This window comes from Anomaloglossus baeobatrachus, chromosome 12 (genome assembly GCF_048569485.1).
Source record: "Anomaloglossus baeobatrachus isolate aAnoBae1 chromosome 12, aAnoBae1.hap1, whole genome shotgun sequence".
Lineage (NCBI taxonomy): Eukaryota > Metazoa > Chordata > Amphibia > Anura > Aromobatidae > Anomaloglossus > Anomaloglossus baeobatrachus.
Window position 1 is genome coordinate 91,280,203 of NC_134364.1, and position 21,156 is coordinate 91,301,358.

General features: G+C 44.6%; 1 protein-coding gene across 2 annotated transcripts in view; it reads right to left on the reverse strand.

Annotated features, from left to right (window-relative positions):
* Positions 1–5,725: 5,725 nt before the first annotated feature.
* LOC142257419 (sodium/potassium-transporting ATPase subunit alpha-2) overlaps positions 5,726–21,156 on the reverse strand; it is a 34,407-nt gene continuing 18,976 nt past the window's right edge. For both annotated transcript variants that reach the window (XM_075329524.1, XM_075329525.1), the window contains 9 exons: positions 20,431–20,581; positions 20,089–20,257; positions 14,900–15,054; positions 13,808–13,931; positions 10,381–10,526; positions 7,808–7,938; positions 7,416–7,517; positions 6,996–7,087; positions 5,726–6,109 (listed from right to left, as the gene is read on the reverse strand). In XM_075329524.1, the coding sequence (XP_075185639.1) occupies positions 6,081–6,109; positions 6,996–7,087; positions 7,416–7,517; positions 7,808–7,938; positions 10,381–10,526; positions 13,808–13,931; positions 14,900–15,054; positions 20,089–20,257; positions 20,431–20,581 (1,099 nt within the window). In that variant the 3' untranslated portion in view covers positions 5,726–6,080. The remainder of the gene's footprint in view (positions 6,110–6,995; positions 7,088–7,415; positions 7,518–7,807; positions 7,939–10,380; positions 10,527–13,807; positions 13,932–14,899; positions 15,055–20,088; positions 20,258–20,430; positions 20,582–21,156) is intronic.

Here is a 21,156-nt window from a genome sequence, read left to right on the forward strand (position 1 = left end):
CTTATACCCGCATGTCTCCATCACATACATGTCTCATACTCGCACGTCTCCCAAACGATAACAAAAAATTATTTCACATTTTGAAACTCCATGGTTAAGACTCCATTAAAAGGGAAACAGATGACGCATTTTGGATCCAACAGATCCTTGTTCACACTAGAACATATGCGGTAAAAATTTATAAGGATGGTGCATTTGGCTGGTCAGTCACGCTAGGAGGATATACAGTGTGTCCACCCATATCCTGTCCACCGCCATTAACTTGAGAACGGCAGCAGCTATAGGCATAGAAGTGGTGTCTAGGTATAGTAAAGTAGCCATGCGCTACTTAATGAAATCCCATATAGCGCCACCTGGTGGAAAACAACGACGTTAGCATTTTATCTTGAAAAACGAGATAGAGAAAAAAAGTGAATTACAAAGTTGTAGGGCATTCAATACGAATCGACACCTTGCATACAGAAATGCTATGATATGAAACCCATGACACCCCCCCCCCCCCCCCAAAAAACATTGAATGCTGGTCACGCATATGGCGCTCATTTAACATTCTTGCTCAAAGTGGCCCCCGTCAGCTGCAATGCACATCTGGACTCTGGACAGCATACTGTATCTTGCTGCACGTTGTGCAATATGGTAGGTGACACGTTTGCACAAGCATCTGTGATACGTCGTTGCAGGTCCCGCAATGTTGGAGGAGGGGTTGCATACACCTGCTGTTTGATGTGACCTCACAGAAAGAAGTCCAATGGGGTCAGGTCAGGTGAGCATGGAGGCCACTCCACCCAGCCACCATACCCAATGACTTGTAGGAAGGTCTCCATGAGGTATCGCTTCACATCCGCAGCCTTGTGAGTTTTACACGTTCTAATCATAGCATTTCTGTATGCAAGGTGTCGATTTGTATTGAATTGATGATGCCCTGCAACTTTGTAATTAACTTTTTTTCTCTATTTCGTTCCGTTTTCGAAATAAAAATGCTAACTCCGTTGTTTTCCACCAGGTGGCGCTATAGGTGGTTTCATTGCATAACGCATGGCTACTTAGACACAACTTCTATGCCTATAGCTGCCGCTGTTCTCAAGCTAATGGCGGTGGACAGGATATGGGTGGACACACTGTATACCTAGTTTATTGTTCGGGCTGTATATTGTTTGGGATGTGTTTCTGTCATAAATATGAGTTTTTGTACATAAACTATTATATTGTTATATTGAGGTTCCCTAAGATAAATAGGACATTTTCTGGCAATACTAAAAATCTGATAATAAGCTTCCACAGAATAGGCTGTTCTGTATACTGGTGACATATTTTACATCCATAGCTGTGCTGATGCCTGTTTTTATGTTTTATATGCATATATGTATATATAAAGAAAATAATATTTTTTTTTTGTTTTGTTCTGTGGCATTGTATGTCTTACCCATTCAGTGTGTATACATGGCTATTACTAAAGGTCTGTATGAACATGTGATCTAATATGCACATATGGTGAGATAATTTTTATTTTTTTCTCACTTTCTATTCAATCAGTGTTGTGGATTAACCCTTCTGTCTCCTATGTAATTAGTATAATTGATCACATCAGAATTTGGGCGAGCAGATTTGGGTTGGAAGTGTATATAATATATGTGTGTGGTTACAATAAATCAGATATGAGTAAGGGAAGAAAAAACCCCACAAAATAAACAGATTGAGTAAGGATCTGAAATGCATCATCTTTCCCTTTTAATGGAGTGTGACCCATGGACTTTTAAAATGTGAAATAAAGTCTTGGAATTTTTTATCATTTGGGATTGCTGGATTTTTTTTTTAGATTGCTTCTTCCGGTGACCAGCTGGACTCTGATCTGTGCATCCCTTTCCCTATACCAGGAATTGGAGTTGATGGAGTGGCTGATAAGTATTATTTTTTTGTTTTTGCTCCCTCTCAAGGCCTCATCTGCTATTTTCTGACCAAGCCAGTGAAGAAATTAAGACTCTTGGGCCTCAGCTGCAGTTGTAGGCCAGTTTCACACATCCGGCATTTCGCCGAATGCCGGATCCAGCATGCAGTACAGTGCATTAATTTACAGTGGAAAGCAACACCATGCGAACAAATGCGGTTGTGCATGAAGCACACAACCGCATGGTGTCGTGCTTCCACTGTAAATGAATGTACTGTACTGCGTGCGTGCCGGATCCGGCGAAATTCCGGATGTGTGAAACAAGCCTTACCTGACCTAGAGTTACCTATCTGCTCTCCTTTGTTTGGATAATTTGTTTTTGCTCCAATAGAAAATGCCTCATTAGCATAAACATTGTGTAGGTGCAGAAAAGTATAAATGAAATCAAGGCAAATACAGCTCATTTGTAGAATCTGAAGAGGTGGGTGCAGCCTAGAATTTGATGTGCCCAAAGAGTCCAGGACCTGCCATTGGAACCATGGGAGGTCAAGCCCTTGATGGAATGGTCTTAAAATTTACAGGGGAGGGGAAAAGTCATAGAGGAGGGGCAGAGTCACAGGGGAGGGGCAGAGTCACAGGGGAGGGGCAGAGTCACAGGGGAGGGGCAGAGTCACAGGATAGGGGCAGAGTCAGAGAGGATGAGCAGAGTTACAGAGGAGGGGTCAGAGTCACAGAGGGGGGTCAGTGTTACAGGGGGGGTCAGAGTCACAGAGGGAGGGTCAGAGTGACAGAGGGGGGGTCAGAGTCACAGGAGAGGGGCATTGTCATAAGAGGGGGCAGTGTCAAAGGGCAAAGGAAGAGTCAGGGAAGGAGCACTGTCAGAGAAAAGGAGCAGAGTCACAGGGGAAAAGTAGTCACAGAGAAGGGGCAGTGTCACAGGGGAGGGGCAGTCACAGAGGAGGGGGTGTGTCACAAGGGAGGGGCAAAATAAGAGAGGAGGGACAGAGTCACAGGAGAGGGGCATTGTCATAAAAGAGGGGCAGTGTAAAAGGGCAAGGGAATAGTTACAGAAGAGGAGCAGTCACAGGGGAGGAGCAGTGTCAGAGGGAAGGGGCAAAGTCACAAGGTAGGAGCAGTCACAGAGGAGGGGCAGAGTCACAGGGGAGGAGGAGTGTCACAAGGGAGGGGCAGAGCAAGAGAGGAGGGGTAGAGTCACAGGGTAGCAGCAGTCACAGAAGAGGGAGAGAGTATCATAGGAGGCTTTTTAGTACTAATTAACTTCTAGTCCTCTGTACAAGAGTGGTGAGGACCATGACTCCATAAAGGGCTTCTTTTTTTTTGAGAACTTCTCTTCTTGAAGTCAATTAAGCTTACGTCTGTGGTTGGATGGTTCTGAACTAATCAACAGATGATGTTACAAATACATACAATATCTTTATTGTTGGGTTCTCTTTTTTTTTTTATTTTTTTTAAATCAACCCAAAATATCAATTTCCTCAAACAAATACAAAAAAGCACATCAAAAAGATAAAATCACAAGTATACAAAGTACACAAACCTCCAACTCTCCTGACCAAAAAACATAGCAAGAGTTGGGGGTCTGTCACCCCATCTTGGTACCAGCTCAGCAATCTCCAAAGAGGAGAGCCACAAAAGGCGGCTGCTTTTATATGTATAGGTTCAATGGGCCCGCAACATACAATAGATATAAAATACAACACACAACTAAACCTATAAAGTATGAAAGACAGCTGACGTGCAGGACAACCAACAAGTTGAATGTAATGCATTTGTTGTGTTACATCTGTTTTATGTAATGTATATGGCAAACATGCTCAACCACACACATAAGGGCAGTATTACATAATTTTGTCACTGCCGCTATGTAATAAACTACGTGACTCAGAAATTATTACTCTTTCAGACCTAATTTGTAGTATAGCCACCTTCGGCCACCCCCTGCAGATTTTCCGGATAACATTAATAATGCGTGGTCTGTTCAGTAATGTGGTCAGATATGTGCAGCTCTTATCAGGTGAGGTCAGAAAAGGTCAGCGCTTTACATGCATTTGAGCTGTTGATGTCCCGGAGTGGTGTAATGATACATGCTTGGTATGAGGCACACTTTATCCTCCGCCAGCAGGCTTCATACCTTATTTCAGAGAGTGCTACATTTTACAGCTGCCAGCCTGGTCGGTGTATTAATAGTCGAAGAGGCGAGTGGAGGGATGGTCAAGGACTGAGGTCTCCTTAGGAATCTGCTGAGGGTCTCGACCTAACCCCTTCTGTATATAGAACCATGGATGCTAAGAAGGTGAACGACTCATGATGTCCAGGGAAAACTACCTAGGGCAGGCAGAATTTCTTATAACTCCATATTTCCTAATTAGGTGTTCGATAACCTTCTAGAAGTTGGTGAATCTAGACACGATCTGTTGAGTAACCTACACCGGAAGCGCCAGTTAAGGTGTTAACTGTGTTTGTGCCATTATCCATCTGAGATATCACCCATGCCATAAAAAGACAAAATATTACACAAGTACCTTAATGCCTTCATGAAAAGATAAATGGGAGAAGGGCTTTTTTTGTGCTGCCCTTCTGATATAATGAGGATAAATCCTGGACCAAGAGGTTATTTTCTACGCGTTTCGAAGCTAACATTAGCTTCTTCTTCGGGAAAAAACACAATATGACTGATCTTCGTAAACACAGGGACAAACTGGATCTAAGAACCAAACTAGTCACAGCTTTTGTGAGGTCCAATGATAGAGTATGGTTGGTTTGCATTTGACATGGGTATTCCAATGCTTGTGGCGTGTCCGGAAAAGGATCAACAAGTGCGGTTACTATAGGGTCCAACCTAAATGGGTCCATGTACATTTTAATATTTTTCCTTTCTTCCCTACACCACAAAAATAGTTGGCTGCAATTTTGCTGAACTAGTGTAACCCAAAACCCAAAAATTTTGGTAAAATTTGTAATGATCAAATCGCTCATGTCTATCTCTCATCCACAGGAGGGGTGACCAATCACTGGTAGTCCAACAGTTATGACATCTCACAATCTCGACAATAAGGGTCCCAAACTCCCTTAAATTTAGGCAGTGGTGGCGCGTATACTCCATTACGATGTTAAGCATACGCACAACCATTCCATTCATACAGGGGACTTTGGAACCCCCAAACATCCTGAGCATGAATAATGAATGTGTAAATGGAAGAACACTTTTAGGGAAGTCATAGACCTGAGTTGAGACATCAATGAGCCTAGGGGGTCCCAGCAATTTTGGCATATCACAATAAAGACAACTGTGGGTCTTCTTTATCTGCATCCATGAGACTCCAATGTCATCATTTCACTCCCCCCCAACCAAAAAGAAAACCACGGCAATCTCACAATAGAAAGTTTTTGGATTATGGGAGGACCATGGCCAGATACGAACCCAATACCACACAAGGCTAACCACAAAGACCACCATGCCCATCTATAAGGCTGAGTATAGGGTTTTTTTCTACTCCTGCGAGCTCACCAATGAATACCTCAAGATTTTAGACATCTAAGGTGGAGACATTAGCATTTTATGTCCATGATTGCAATACTATAACATCCACTAGAGGGCGATGTTTAGCTGTGAGGGGCATGTCTGTCGGCGTAGTGTTGACAGATTCCAAGTGACAACCATCAGATTTCTCACTGCGGAGGGCAGAAGGAACAGTGTAGACGTAGACCATCAGATTATTAACAGGGACAGTCCCTTTAAAAATATACTATAAGCTAAGCTACTTTTGTTTATCTTGTGACTGTATGATGTCAAATAAAATGATACACACAATGAGTGACTGAATTTTATAAATGTAATTGTTATGTAAAGTATAGGAAAAATACTGATACAACATGGCCATAAAAAGGAAGAACAAGAGGATCGCTGTACTGGTCAGACAGGAGTAGCAGCGAGAGGGTTCATGAGCTCACTGTGGTTAGTGGCAGAGAGGTTAACAGTCTAGTGGCTGCCATAGATTTCGGCCAGAAAGCTGCGTTGATATCCATGGCCTGGGGTTGGTGGCCAGAGTCTAACACTCAAGCGTCTACATTGTAATAAACACTTCGGCCTTTGAGTTATAAAGTGGATATAATTGTCTCATCAGGTCTGGAGCAGACATAGCCTCCAAATATGGCGTCCATCCTTGCAGAGCATCTAATAGTAGGACTCCTTCTCCACCCATCCTGTAAAAGGAGAGAATCAGATGTTACCAAGACTATAAAAATGTAATCCACATTGCTAAGGCAAAGTAAGTGAACTATTATAGTTATATTTTGGGAGCAGTATTATAGTAGTTACATTCATGTACATAGGAGCAGTATTATAGTAGTTATATTCCTATACATATGAGCAGTATTATAATAGTTATATTCTTGTACATAGGGGCAGTATTATAGTAGTTACATTCTTGTACATATGAGCAGCATTATAGTAGTTATATTCTTGTACATAGGGGTCAGTATTATAGCAGTTATATTTTTTTAACATAGGGGCAGTATTATAGTAGTTATATTCTTGTATGTAGGAGCTGTATTATAGTAGTTATATTCTTGTACAAAGGGCCGTATTATAGAAGTTATATTCTTGTACATAGGAGCAGTATTATATTAGTTTTATTCTTGTACATAGGAGGCAGTATTATAGTAGTTATAGTCTTGTATATAGGAGCAGTATTATAGTAGTTATATTCTTGGCGATAGGGGCAGTAATATAGAAGTTATATTATTGTATATAGAAGCAGTATTATAGTAGTTATATTTTTGAACATAGGGGCAGTATTATAGTAGTTATATTCTTGTACAAAGGGGCAGTATTATAGTAGTTATAGTCTTGTATATAGGAGCAGTATTATAGTAGTTATATTCTTGGCGATAGGGGCAGTAATATAGAAGTTATATTATTGTATATAGAAGCAGTATTATAGTAGTTATATTTTTGAACATAGGGGCAGTATTATAGTAGTTATATTCTTGTACATAGGGGGCAGTATTATAGCAGTTATATTCTTGTATGTAGGAGCAGTATTATAGTAGCTATATTCTTGTACATAGGGGCAGTATTTTTCCCTACCTCCTGGGTCACGGCGTAGGATTAGTTTGCGGACTTCATCATACACAAAGATGAGCAGACTGTATGGGAAGGCACAGAACCACCATGTCACCCTAAGGGAAAAGCGACAAATTAAATGATAAATGAGTCTCAAAAATTCCCTATTAATGGTCCAAAATCTTTATTGGGGGGTTTATGTATATTACAACATATTCCACAAGCAACAAATCAACAACACAATACTATGTAATGAGACAAGAACGGGATTATTTTTGAGTGTGCTTCTAGCGCCACCTGCTGGACATACATGTAAGATACCATACTATGGAAACCAGCACGGCTAAAAATATCAGACTGTACCAGCACTCTACCATCAAGTACCTTCTACGAAGAATATGAAGCTTGTTGCTTTTTTTTTTTTTTAAATATAATATAACTCACTTCAGTGGATACATCCGGAGCGCCACATCCATTCCAGGGCAGTAGGACAGAAATGCAGCAAGCGCAGTCTCCTCCAGGAGGCCAAATATCAAAATCTTGTTCCTGAAGAGATATTGAGTATTTCATTTAGTCCCCTAGGACCATGTTTGTACAAAGAGGTGAGGGGTGACCACTATTGGTCTATGTCACCTATTGTGAGAAACTTTTACCCCATTGCATCCCTATAAATCAGTCATATATAGGTTGCATTAGGACCAGGTCCACACATGTCGAAGGTGGAGAAGGGACCATTTATGGGACCACCCCTGTATTTACCACTGTTGATATAAACAATCCTGGATTATCATAAAAACTGGCGCCCAAATAGTAAGACTTCACCATGAGCTCCTTACTTCATGCCTTGCTGGAAGACAGAGTTCCTTCTGGTTTTACAGATGATCAGATCGGCCCACTGGACCACCACGATGCTGGCGAAAAACGCGGTGTGACACGTAAACTCCACCACTTTCCGCTGCTCATAGGTCTGGAAAAAGTAATTGTGATTGGTGATAGAAGCGATCTAACAGTATGGACATAAGCTCTACACTACACCAGGAGGTCCTAAGATAACCCAAGAAGTCAAACCTGGCCTACGCAGGTTGTGATGATCGAAAGGTAATGTGTTTGTAGCGGTCCTTGTGTGCCGCCCCCGTGTCAGCAGCCGAGCTGCTCGGATCCGGATCCGTGGTGGCTCGAGGGGCGTCCGGACCCAGGGGTCTCGCGGCCACTCGAATGAAGGGGGGTATTTAAAGGGGGTATGGTATATTGAGATTTTGTGAGGCCACCCATGGTGTGGGGTAAGATGGAGTACCACCGCTGCGATTGGGAGTACCCGGTGGCGATGGAGTGGGCAGCCAGGTGTTTAACCCCACCAAGGGTAGGGGGAATGCCCCGGGACTCGGTGATGGGAACAGGGAGGTGCCGTTGGGGAGGTAAGGGTCACTTGCGTACTCACTCAGTCCAATAACGCTGACACTGACAGCTGTAGTAAACCAAAGTTCTGGACACTGCTGCCGGTGAAGGGGAGCACGCATGGGTCCCGTTGGTGTTGCCTGTTGATTTGTGACCTTTCCCTTGTAACCTTGTTTCTTTCTGGTTGGTCCCTGTAGCCTAAAACTAGTCGGGTCCCGCTCCCCAGTGCAGTGTGGCTAACTGAGGGAGCTTGCTCTCAGGGTTCACACTTGGGATTTCTTTGACCGTATGTGTGGAAAGTCCTATCCCTCTCGTTGCGCTAGTACCCCGATTTTGAAGCGGGTGGAGAGCGGATCTTGAAGGCTCTTTTCTCGTCGGGCGAATTGTCAGGTTGCCTGAAGCTACTCCCTGACCTAAGGTTCACGTTCTGGTCCCAGCCCGGTGATGGTACAAGGCCGCCGGCTGTTCTCCACGAGAATGCCGTGCCCTTTGTCACGATCCCCTGCAACAGGGGGTCCAGCTCTTACCAGGCCCAGACCAACGTCTGCTAACTAGTAGTTCCAAGGAGCCCAGCTCCTGACCTCCTCTCACTTTCACCTCCAACTCTACACTCTCCCTTTCTCTGACTGACTCCTGACACTCCTGACCTCCCCTTAACCAACCCCCCACGTGGGCGACCCTATTCCACTCAGGCCGTCCACTGGTGTCTCTGTTGGGTGTGGTGCACAGTGTTCCTAGGATTTTGATTAGCTGGTTTTGGCAACACCATTTGTTAGGGACCCCTAACCAAGGAGGAGGTGGATATTGCACAGAAGGGCAGATTGCACAATACCCTGTGATGACCTGATAGGCCAGGGCGTCACACTTGCTTACTCAGGGACCCTTAGTACACTAATTCTTATAGCACGTGATATTATAAGTGAAAAACAGTGATGCCACCATTATCAGCCTGACAAGAAAGGCATCTAGTTGCTGACCTTATCGATTGGACAGGCCAAACTTTTCAACACTGTCCTGGTACCTCAAAATGCTGCTGTCCCAGCTGAAAGGGTCAGAAATTATCTTCTCAATATTAAAAGCTAATATTATCATCATCAGCGACTATTAAGTGACATCACTGGTGAATGGCAGTGATGTCACCAATATTCAGCTGAAAAGGAAGTAATTTAGATGATGACATCAGCTGGACAGGTCAAAATCCACAACACTGCCTCAAAATACTGCTGTTCCAGCAGAAAGGATTAGTCATAAATGATCTTAATATTAAGAGGATCATTAAGTGTGTTAAAGCAGTGATGTCACCAGTATTCACCTCAGAAGGAAATCATCTATATACTGACATCAGTTGGACAGGACAAAATCCGCAACACTGCCTCAGAATACTGCTGTCCCAGCAGAAAGGATCAGTCAGAAATAATCTTCTTAATATTAAGGGGGTTCATTAACATCGGGGACTAAAGTAACATCACCTGCTGTGTTAACGCAGTAATGTCACCAATATTCGCCTCAGAAGGAAGTCATCCATATAGTGACATCAGTTGGACAGGCTAAGAATCTGCTGTTCCAGCAGAAAGGATTAGTCAGAAATGATCTTCTTAATATTAAGAAGGATCATTAATATCAGAGACTGTTAAATGACATCACCGGCTGTGTTAAAGCAGTGACGTCACCAGTATTTGCCTGAGAAGGATGTCACCTGGATGCTAACATCAGATGAACAGGGGAAAAATGTTTAGCACTGTTCCGCTACCTCAAAATATTGCTGTCCCAGCAGAAAGGATCAATCAGAAATTATCTTTAATATTAAAGGTGATCATTATAGTTGGGGACTAATGAGTGACATCACTAGTTGAGATCAGTGATGTCACCAGTATCAGCCAGAGAAGGAAGTCATCTAGCTGGTGACATCAAGAGATTCAGTGGAACAGTCCCAGATCTTCAGCACTGTCCTGTTGAAGGTACAAGTCATGTCCTCTCTAGTTCTGCTCACAAAGAAGGTATGGAGTCCACTCACCCATTCCTGCCCGTAACTGTCTTCTACGGCATTATTTGAGCGGTCGTCCCAGTCCAGTCGTATACCCAGCAGCTGAGCGGGCAGGAAACCGTTCTCCGCCAGAATTACAAAGTAGGTGAAGAAGCCACCTAGGGCCTGGATCATACCTGTGGGGTCAACAGATGAGGCAATGTAACCGTAACCAGACACTTACCTATACAATGCTAAAGGCAAAGTGAAGACTATTCCCAGCTCTCTGATTGGTAGATATAATAAGTAGCATTCCCCTTTAAGAAGTGGTCTCTCTTCTCATATATTAAAGCTTATAGACATCTCTATCTAGCACCAAAAGTAATAAACTAAAGGACAATTGCCAGCCTTACAGGAATAAGTGGCACACAAGGCTTGTGGCCTCTACAAATACTGATATGAATAGAATAGTGGAATTATTTCCTTATTATTTAGGATTGCTATTGGTTTACTTTATTCTGGAGCAGTTATTTGGTCATTGGTGGTATTAGAGAACTGTATAGCAGTATATAATGTATGTAATTGTATGACGGTATGTGTTGTGGGGCACTGTATGGCAGTATATATTATTTTGTCACTGTATGATGGTAAGTGTTATAGGGTACTGTATGGCAGTATATAATGTTTGTTACTGTGTGATGTATGTGTTGTGGGGCACCGTATAGCAGCATATATTGTGTGTCACTGTATGATAGTATTTATTGTGGACCATTGTATGGCAATAGGTGTTGTGTGACAGTATTTATTGTCGGAATGCATGTTTTTTGTGTCACTTTATGGTGTAATTTAGTGTGTGGTACAGTATGGCAGTATGTGTAGTGTGGTACAGTATGGCAGTATGTGTAGTGTGGTACAGTATGGCAGTATGTGTAGTGTGGTACAGTATGGCAGTATGTGTAGTGTGGCACAGTATGGCAGTATGTGTAGTGTGGTACAGTATGGCAGTATGTGTAGTGTGGTACAGTATGGCAGTATGTGTAGTGTGGTACAGTATGGCAGTATGTGTAGTGTGGTACAGTATGGCAGTATGTGTAGTGTGGTACAGTATGGCAGTATGTGTAGTGTGGCACAGTATGGCAGTATGTGTAGTGTGGTACAGTATGGCAGTATGTGTAGTGTGGTACAGTATGGCAGTATGTGTTGTGTGGCACAGTATAGCAGTATGTGTTGTTTGGCACAGTATGGCAGTATATATTGTGTGGCACAGTATGGCAGTATGTGTAGTATGGCGCTGTATGGCAGTATGGGTTGTGTTGTACTGAATGACATTTTTTCTGGCACAATATGGTGTGATATATTGTGAGGTACAGTATGGTGGTACGTGTTGTGTGGGACATTATGGTGTAATATATTGTGAGGCGCAGTATGTGTTGTGTTGCTCTGTATGGCAGTATGGGTGGTGTTGTACTGTACAATATTTTATGTGGCACAGTATGGTTTAATATATTGTGTGACACCATATAGCAGTATGTGTTGTTTTGTGTTGTACTGAATGACATTTTGTGTGGCACAGTATAGTATAATATATTGTGAGGCACAGTATGGCAGTATATGTTGTGTGGTTCTGTATGGTGTAATATATTGTGTGGCACAGTATGGCGGTATGTATAATGTGGCATGATATAGCAGCATGTGTTGTTAGGCGCAGTATGTGTTGTGTTGTACTGAATGACATTTTGTGTAGCATAGTATGGTATAATATATTGTGAGGCACAGTATGGCAGTATGTGTTGTGTGGTTCTGTATGGTGTAATATATTGTGTGGCACAGTATGGCGGTATGTATAATGTGGCACGATATAGCAGTATGTGTTGTTAGGTGCAGTATGTGTTGTGTTGTACTGAATGACATTTTTTGTGGCATAGTATGGTATAATATATTGTGAGGCACAGTATGGCAGTATGTGTTGTGTGGTTCTGTATGGTGTAATATATTGTGTGGCACAGTATGGCGGTATGTATAATGTGGCACGATATAGCAGTATGTGTTGTTAGGCGCAGTATGTGTTGTGTTGTACTGAATGACATTTTTTGTGGCATAGTATGGTATAATATATTGTGAGGCACAGTATGGCAGTATGTGTTGTGTGGCATAGTATGGTGTAATATATTGTGAGGCGCAGTATGGCAGTATGTGTTGTGTGGCATAGTATGGTGTAATATATTGTGAGGCACAGTATGGCAGTATGTGTTGTGTGGCATAGTATGGTGTAATATATTGTGAGGCACAGTATGGCAGTATGTGTTGTGTGGCATAGTGTGGTGTAATATATTGTGAGGCACAGTATGGCAGTATGTGTTGTGTGGCATAGTATGGTGTAATATATTGTGAGGCACAGTATGGCAGTATGTGTTGTGTGGCATAGTATGGTATAATATATTGTGAGGCACAGTATGGCAGTATGTGTTGTGTGGCATAGTGTGGTGTAATATATTGTGAGGCACAGTATGGCAGTATGTGTTGTGTAGCATAGTATGGTGTAATATATTGTGAGGCACAGTATAGCAGTATGTGTTGTGTGGCTCTGTATGGTGTAATATATTGTGAGGCACAGTATGGCAGTATGTGTTGTGTGGCTCTGTATGGTGTAATATATTGTGAGGCATAGTATGGCGGTGTGTGCTTTACTATACAGTGTATTATATTTGCCTTTTATAATGCATAGCGGTACTATTAGGCCAATGTAGGGAAAACTCCTTATTAATTTCTGGGGCTGCTCTGTGCTGTACATTTTCCCGTCTGGTGTGCGGTCCACTTTAGGTGCCTGGTGTGAGATCTGCATTACTTGGGGGTCTTATCTGAGGGGTGTAGTTTGTGTTCTGAATAATTGTGCAGCTTTATCTGGGGTCTGACGTAATGATCACGATTTTCTGGGTCTTCTTTCTTCCTCTTTTCACATAACTGAACTGCTGTAATCAGTAATTTTACTCTCCAAACAGAGCAATTAATTTCCGCCGCTCAGACCTGGAAACAAATTGGCCTTTTATTTTTCTTCCAATTCAGACGCGGCTAATTAAATAATGAAAGTCAGTTCAGCGGTAATGAATAAATAAAGCAGTGTGTCCTGCGCAGTCACTGACGCGGGAGAAGAACAAGCACAGATCTAGGCCTGGGGACCACAGATGCCTGTACGTAGCACAGAAGAGAAATTACTTCTTAAAGGGGAATAACTCCTGAAACAGCACTTGGAAAATTTAAAGGGGATCCTCTAATTCTCCAGATTTGTCTGCAATGATGTTAAACTAGGAGGTGCCATTACACCCGCAAAGTGGATTTTCTGAAATCCCAATCAAGTTAATAAAAAAGCTTGTTTTCTTCCGAAAAAAGTAACAAGGTCTAAAATTGCTGCTTTATCTCCACCCAGTGGTCATACGTGGTACTGCATGTCTATTAAAAAAAAGTCAAGACCTATACCCACCAATTTGTCCGTACGCCATGCTGATTAGACGCTCGTTCACCAGTTTGTCGGTCCGCGGGTTCCGTGGTTGTCTCTTCATGATGTCACTTTCAGCAGCTTCATATGCCAGGGAGATTGCAGGTACCTAAATCATTAAAAAAAACAACAGGTCAGTAAGGTGGTCTGTGGTCATTTCAAGGGAACCAGTCACCACTTTTTTCCATATTAAACCAAAAATATCACCTTCTGCAGCTCCTGGGCTGTATTCTAGGAAGGTGCACCTTGTTGCTGGCCCCCCTTGCAGACCCCTAGAAGAACTTTATAAAATCTTACCGTTTCCTATGCAAATGAGTTTTTTTGGCCCGATGGGTGGGCTGTATTTCGGCTCCTGTCCCCCCTCCTGCCACTGTTCGCCGTCCTCCAATCATGATGAACATGGATGACGCCACCCCCGCCACCGTTCACACTGCTGGAGTCTCGCGCAGGCGCATTTCACTGTGCTCCTATCGCGGGGCTGAGCATAAGTTTCCCTCACATGAGCGCCGGTGATGTAGTTCTGCAGGTGCAATATTACGGGAGGCACTGTGTATGACCTCACCAGCGTCATCCTCGTACCCGCCCATAATCTCGTGCCTGCGCAACTACATCACCGGTGCTCGCACAAGGGAAACTTTATGCTTAGCCCCGCGATAGGGGCACAGCGAAATGCGAGACTCCAGCAGTGTGAACAATGATGCGGGCGGCGGTCATCCATGTAAATCTTGACTGGAGGACGGCGAACAGTGGCAGGAGGGGGGACAGGAGCCAAATTAGAGCCTACTCATCGGACCATCCAAACTCATTTGCATAGGAAACATTAAAATTTTATAAAGTTCTTTTAGGGGTATGCAAGGGGGGCCAGCAACAAGGTGCACCTTCCTAGAATGCAGCCCAGGAGCTGCAGAAGGTGATATTTTTGGTTTAATAGGGAAAAAACTGGTGACAGGTTCCCTTTAATGGCTGGAGACTGGTGAAACGTTCCCAATTCTTGAAGTTTGTGACATTAACGAGGCACAAGGTTCGAGAAAAATGATGCCTTATTAAGGTCATTCAGTCTTGAGGAAACACACGCACCATGTCTGTACCCAGATCGATGCACAAAATGGTAACTGTGCCCAGAGGAAGTGGGATATTAGCGATGATGAAGAGTAAGAATGGTGTGATCTCCGGGATGTTACTGGTCAGTGTGTAAGCGATGGATTTTTTCAAGTTGTCAAAAATCAGACGTCCTAAAAAGAAAAGAAAAATAGAAGACTAACATTACTTAAAGGGATTCAGATTTAAAGTATATATCTTCGGGTCATAACAATAAATATGAAAGTGAAAATTGTGCCCAAACGTCCCTTTTCCTATATCGTGACCTATGCCCGCCTCAGTTCCTTGTGGTCCTATCTCTTTAGAAACAGGAAGAGTCTTGCTTTTAGGCGGGCTTTGCACGTTGCGACATCGCAAGCCGATGCTGCGATGTCGCACGCGATAGTCCCCGCCCCCGTTGCAGGTACGATATCTTGTGATAGCTGGCGTAGCGAAGATTATCGCTACGCCAACTTCACATGCACTCACCTGCCCTGCGACCGTCGCTCTGGCCGGCCACCCGCCTCTTTCCTAAGGGGACGGGTTGTGTGGCGTCATAGCGACGTCACACGGCAGGCAGCCAATAGGGGTGGAGATGAGCAGGATGTAAACATCCCGCCCACCTCCTTCTCATTGCAGCCGGGAGGCAGGTAGGAGATGTTCCTCGCTCCTGCGGCTTCATACACCGCGATGTGTGCTGCCGCAGGAACGAGGAACTACATCGCACCTGTCTCTGCACCGGCATTATGGAAATGTCGGAGAATACACCGATGATTTGCAACGTGCAAAGCCACCCTAAGGCTATGTGCGCACGTTGCGTATTAGCCCTGCAGAAATTTCTGCAGCGATCTGAAGAGCACACGTGCGCTTTAAATCGCTGCAGAAATGTCCGTAGTGAAAAAAAAAAGCCAATTCCATGCGCTCTGCCTGCAGCTCCTCCCATAGACAGAGCGGGAGCTGCCGTCAAAGCGCAGGAAAGAGCAGGAAAGGCAGTAGCCGAAGCGCTGCACTCTAAAACGCCACGTGCGCACGGCCCCTGCACAATCTCCATAGACTGTGCAGGGGACGCAGGACGCATGCAGTTACGCTGCGCTACAAAGCGCAGCGTAACTGCATGTATTTACGCAACGTGCGCACATAGCCTTAGGGTGTCACTCACCTGTCTCGGCTCCAGCGCTGGGCTTTGCGTCCTCCTTTCCGTACAGTCGTCTCCTTCTGTGTTAGTCCTAACTCTTAAGAAACAGTAAGGGCGGCTTTGCACATTGCAACATCGCACGTGCGATGTCGGTGGGGTGAAATCGAAAGTGACGCACATCCGGCGTCACTTTCGACATCGTAGTGTGTAAATCCTAGATGATACGATAAACGAGCGCAAAAGCGTCGTTATCGTATCATCGGTGTATTCTCCGACATTTCCATAATGCCGGTGCAGAGACAGGTACGATGTAGTTCCTCGTTCCTGCGGCAGCACACATCGCTGTGTGTAAAGCCGCAGGAGCGAGGAACTTCTCCTACCTGCATCCCGGCTGCAATGAGAAGGAAGGAGGTGGGCGGGATGTTTACATCCTGCTCATCTCCGCCTGCCGTCGCTATGACGCCGCACGACCCGCCCCCTTAGGAAGGAGGCGGGTCGCCGGCCAGAGCGACGGTAGCAGGGCAGGTGAGTGCATGTGAAGCTGGCGTAGCGATAATTTTCGCTACGCCAGCTATCACAAGATATCGTACCTGCGACGGGGGCGAGGACTATCGCGTGCGACATCGCAGTATCGGCTTGCGATGTCGCAACATGCAAAGCCCGCCTAAGAGTCCTGCATTTACTGTAAGGTGTCACTCACCTGTCCCGGCTCCAGTGCTGGGCTTTACTTCCTCATTTGCCTACAGCTGCCTCTCTCTATTTCAGGATTTTTCAGGCCGGCTAGTGGTGCACACTGCTACCATGTGTGCTACCCAGGAGTCTGCAAATAGCTGAATAGTAGCCTACTAATCTGAGCTGTTCCTGTGTACTATCCGCACATTCAACTACACAGCAGATTTGAGTAGGTATTCAACTCTGCTGCTTATCTCTGCTGATTTAAGGTGGTGTCCCCACATTAAACTTTACCTGTCTACTTGTCTCTACTTATACAAGGTAATGTTGGCACACTCAGGTCTGCAGCATCACGGCCCCTGCCTCCTCGTCTTAGCTGATCTAGGTGCTGTCCACACCATTGTCTTTGCTGCATCTAGTACATCCTGTTCCGTTGATTCACCATTGATCCTCACTGTTATACATACCAGCCAGCTAGTCCAGCTCTGCTGCATTGCCGCCTCCAGTCCGTGCTATTCACCCTGATCTTAGCAAATCCTTGTCACCAGGTGTGAGAGAATACAGTCTATTTTGTTCTAACAGAAACCATCTTGTTTTATAATTGAATGATGTCATAGGGCTCAGCTAACACTGATGGGAGGGGAAGTTTCACATTTCTACACACAACCCTGCGGCTCTTATTGGTGCATAGTTCCGAGGAGGAGTTATTTCTTTGTTTGAGATACTATATAAACTGGTCACATGATGTAATAAAGGAGAAACTTTTAGTACACCACAAAGCGTGTGTGCTGCAATGATTTCCCAAGCGCTCATAAAACAAATCTTACTAATTTGGAGTTCCAATGGCATAGGAGTGTATTTCGCTCATACCAGGTAACCTTAAACAGATCACATTTTTTCATCCCTTTAACTGTCTTATTTGGCATAAGGGCAGCCACTAAGAATGTCAGGGCCCGATACTGGCAAAATTTTGGGGCCTCCATGAGACTCCACCCCAGCTCCGCCTCCACCCCTCAAATCTTCCACACTCACTGCCATTTTGGGAAAAACGTATTTCTGTGGGTATATATATATATATATATGTGTGTGGAACCTTGGTTAACGAGAACAATCCGTTCTGGGAGTGTGCTTGTTAGCCAGGTTACTCGTTCAGCAAAGCACGATCTCCCATAGGAAATCATTGCAATGCAGACAATTCGTTCCACAACTTGTTCAATGTCCCATCCTGGTCCCCTATTGTGCCATTCTACACACGTACAAACACGTACAAACACACACAAAAACACACACAAAAACACACACAAAAACACACACACAAACACACACAAACAGACACATATTATGCTCACCTTACCTTCCGTTCCATCGCCGGCCTCCTGGATCTTGCAGTTCGCCGGTACAAGATGTGTATCGGGTAACCATAGTGATGAAGGAGGAACTTCCGCTGCCAGAGTGCTGATATCAAAGGCAGGAGCCACTTGCCTTTAATTGGCCAGTGTGCTGTGCTGCCTTTGAGTAGCGGCTGACAGCGGAAGTTCCTCTATAGTCAAGATGGTTACAGATACACATCCAGTAGCGGCGAACTACAGGAACCATGAGGCCGGCGATGGAACGGAAGGTAAGGTGAGCATAATATGTGTGTGTGCGCTCGTTTGTGTTTGTGTGTGCTTGTGTGTGTTTGTGCGGACTGCAAGAGCGGGTTAGATAGCGGTGGATGTACGGAACCGGAAGTGTGTGCAGTGAGTATTTTGTTCGTACGGCAAAGCTTGCTCGTAAACTGCGTTACAAATTTATAGCAAGCTTTGCTCGTTAAGCGAAATACTCGCTAACTGGGTTAGTCCTTAAGCGAGGTGCCACTGTGTGTGTATATGTATAATATCCCGACACACTGCCTCTCTGTATAATATACACATAATACCCCTGTGTATAATATCCCCACACACACTGCTCCTCTGTATAATATCTCCCCCACACACTGCTCCTCTGTATATCATCCCCCCACATACACTGCTCCTCTGTATAATACCCCCCCCACACACAATGCTTCTCTGTATAATATCCTCCATACACACTGCACGTCTGTATAATATTCCCATGCACACACTGGTCCTCGGTATAATACACACACACACACACACACACACTGCCCCTCTGTATAATATCCCCACACACACACTGCCCCTCTGTATAATATCCCTCAAGTACGCTGTGCCCTTTATATACCATCCCCCCGCACAAGCGGCCCTCTTTATTTATACATATATATTTCTCACGCACGCACACACACACACACACACACACACACACACACTGCCCCTCTGTATACTATATCCTCTCCCACACACACATTGACCCTCTGTATAATATCCCCCTGGTATATAGGTCCTACTCCTGGTATATATGTTCCCTTCCTGGAATATATATCCCCATCCTGGGCCCTTGCTGGTATGTATGTTCCATCCTGGTTTATTGTCCATTTCCTAGCATATATGTCATCCTCCTGGTATACATGTCCCCATCCTGGGACCCTCCTGGTATATATATCCCCATCCTGATTTATTTGTCCCCATTCTGGTATATATATCCCATCCTGTGCACATCCTGGTTTTTGACCCCTTTCTGGTATATATGTCCTCCTTCATGTATATATGTCCCCTTCCAGGCGCCCTCCTGGTGTATACATATCCCCCTCCTTGGCACTTTCTGGTATAATATCCCCATCCTGGTTTTTGTACGCTTCCTGGTATATAGGTCCTCCTTCTTATATATATCCCCTTCTAGGGCCTCTCCTTGTATGTTTCTCTGCCGCAAAAAGAACAGAAAAAAAATGTATTCACCTTTCCCGGCTCCCACGTCGCGTGGTGTCCTCTCTGAGCTGCAATGCATTTCAGCTGGATGGGCCCCCATCCCCTGGATGGGAACCTTCAGCTCAAGGAGCACCTACCATTCCCAGCCGGATGCCATGTCCTCGCCACCTCCCCATTGCCTGCAGCAGTGTGATCATGAGGTGGAGCATGATGACCTAATCACGGTGGGCTGTGGGATGACACACCGCCTCCCTGGTCTGCTCCACTCACCTTGCTTCCAACTACATGTCTAATTTGCATGGCCTAGAACGGCTCTGCATGCAATTTAGACGTGTGCAGTGGCTGAACCGACATCGCCGGGCCCCTCTGCTGCGGCTGTGACTGGGGCCCAGTACACCAGTCATGGTTGTAATGCCCTGATGGCGGAGCTGCTAGGCATACTTGCCTAAATGTAGGGGAGGCTCTCAGATAAATGTGAAGTCTCCAAAACTCAATTTTCTGTGTAGTTTAATGCAGTGTATTGTTCCCTGTCATCAGCAATTCATTGTTTTTCATGGATTTGTGATCTTACAAACCTTCCTCCACTCCAGTCACAATGGAAGCAAAGTTATCGTCCAGGAGGATCATGTCAGCAGCTTGCTTGGAGACGTCAGACCCTGCTATGCCCATGGCCACCCCGATATCGGCCTTCTTCAGGGCTGGAGAGTCATTGACACCATCACCTGTCACAGCCACTATAGCGCCCTGCAGGAAAGATAACACTGAGTTTTGGTGCTGGTACCTCAAAAAATCAGGCATTACGAGTGTCTCGAATGACATTGAGACATGGTATCTACCAATGTCTGACACACTGTCCTTATGAAGGGCAGTTACCAAAAATGTGACTTAAACTTCCCCCTCTCCCACCCAGACTTCACCTGTCTCTGACAACCCTCCACGATGATCAGTTTCTGCTGTGGAGACGTGCGAGCGAAAACAATCTCGGTGTGGTTCTTCAGTATGTCGTCCAGCTGCTCTGAGGTCATGTCCTTCAGGTCCGAGCCATGGACCACACAAGCTTTGGCTTCCCTGGAAGGGTGAAGAAAGTTGGTTATTTTACAGACGTCTTCTATATTACTGAATCCTACAAAATAATGAGGTTATAAACCCATGTGATCGGTAAATATAAGGCACGTCGTTTTATTAAATATTGCAAAACAAACAACTCAAGCTAAAAAGGAAGACCGGTGCCTGCAAAAAATTAATGATTAAGTGGCTCATAGCTGTTAACAATAGCCTGCTCCCAGGGAACTTTTTAAAAATATACTGCTCAAAAAAATAAAGGGAACACTTAAACAACACACACTGGTATTTTAGTGTTCCCTTAATTTTTTTTGAGCAGTACATATCAACATTTACAATCAGCTTAATGGAAACTGGATGGTGCACATCACCCCCTGGTTGTCACATCCTGTACGGCAATAACAACCCCTGGTGGTCACACCCTGTATGGCATCAATATTCTCTGGAGGTTACACTCTGTACGGCAACAACGACCCCTGGTGGTCACATCCTACATGGCAACAACAACCTCTGGTGGTCCACACTCTGTACGGCAATAATGCTTGGTTGTCACACTCTGTACGGTAACAACCTCTGGTGGT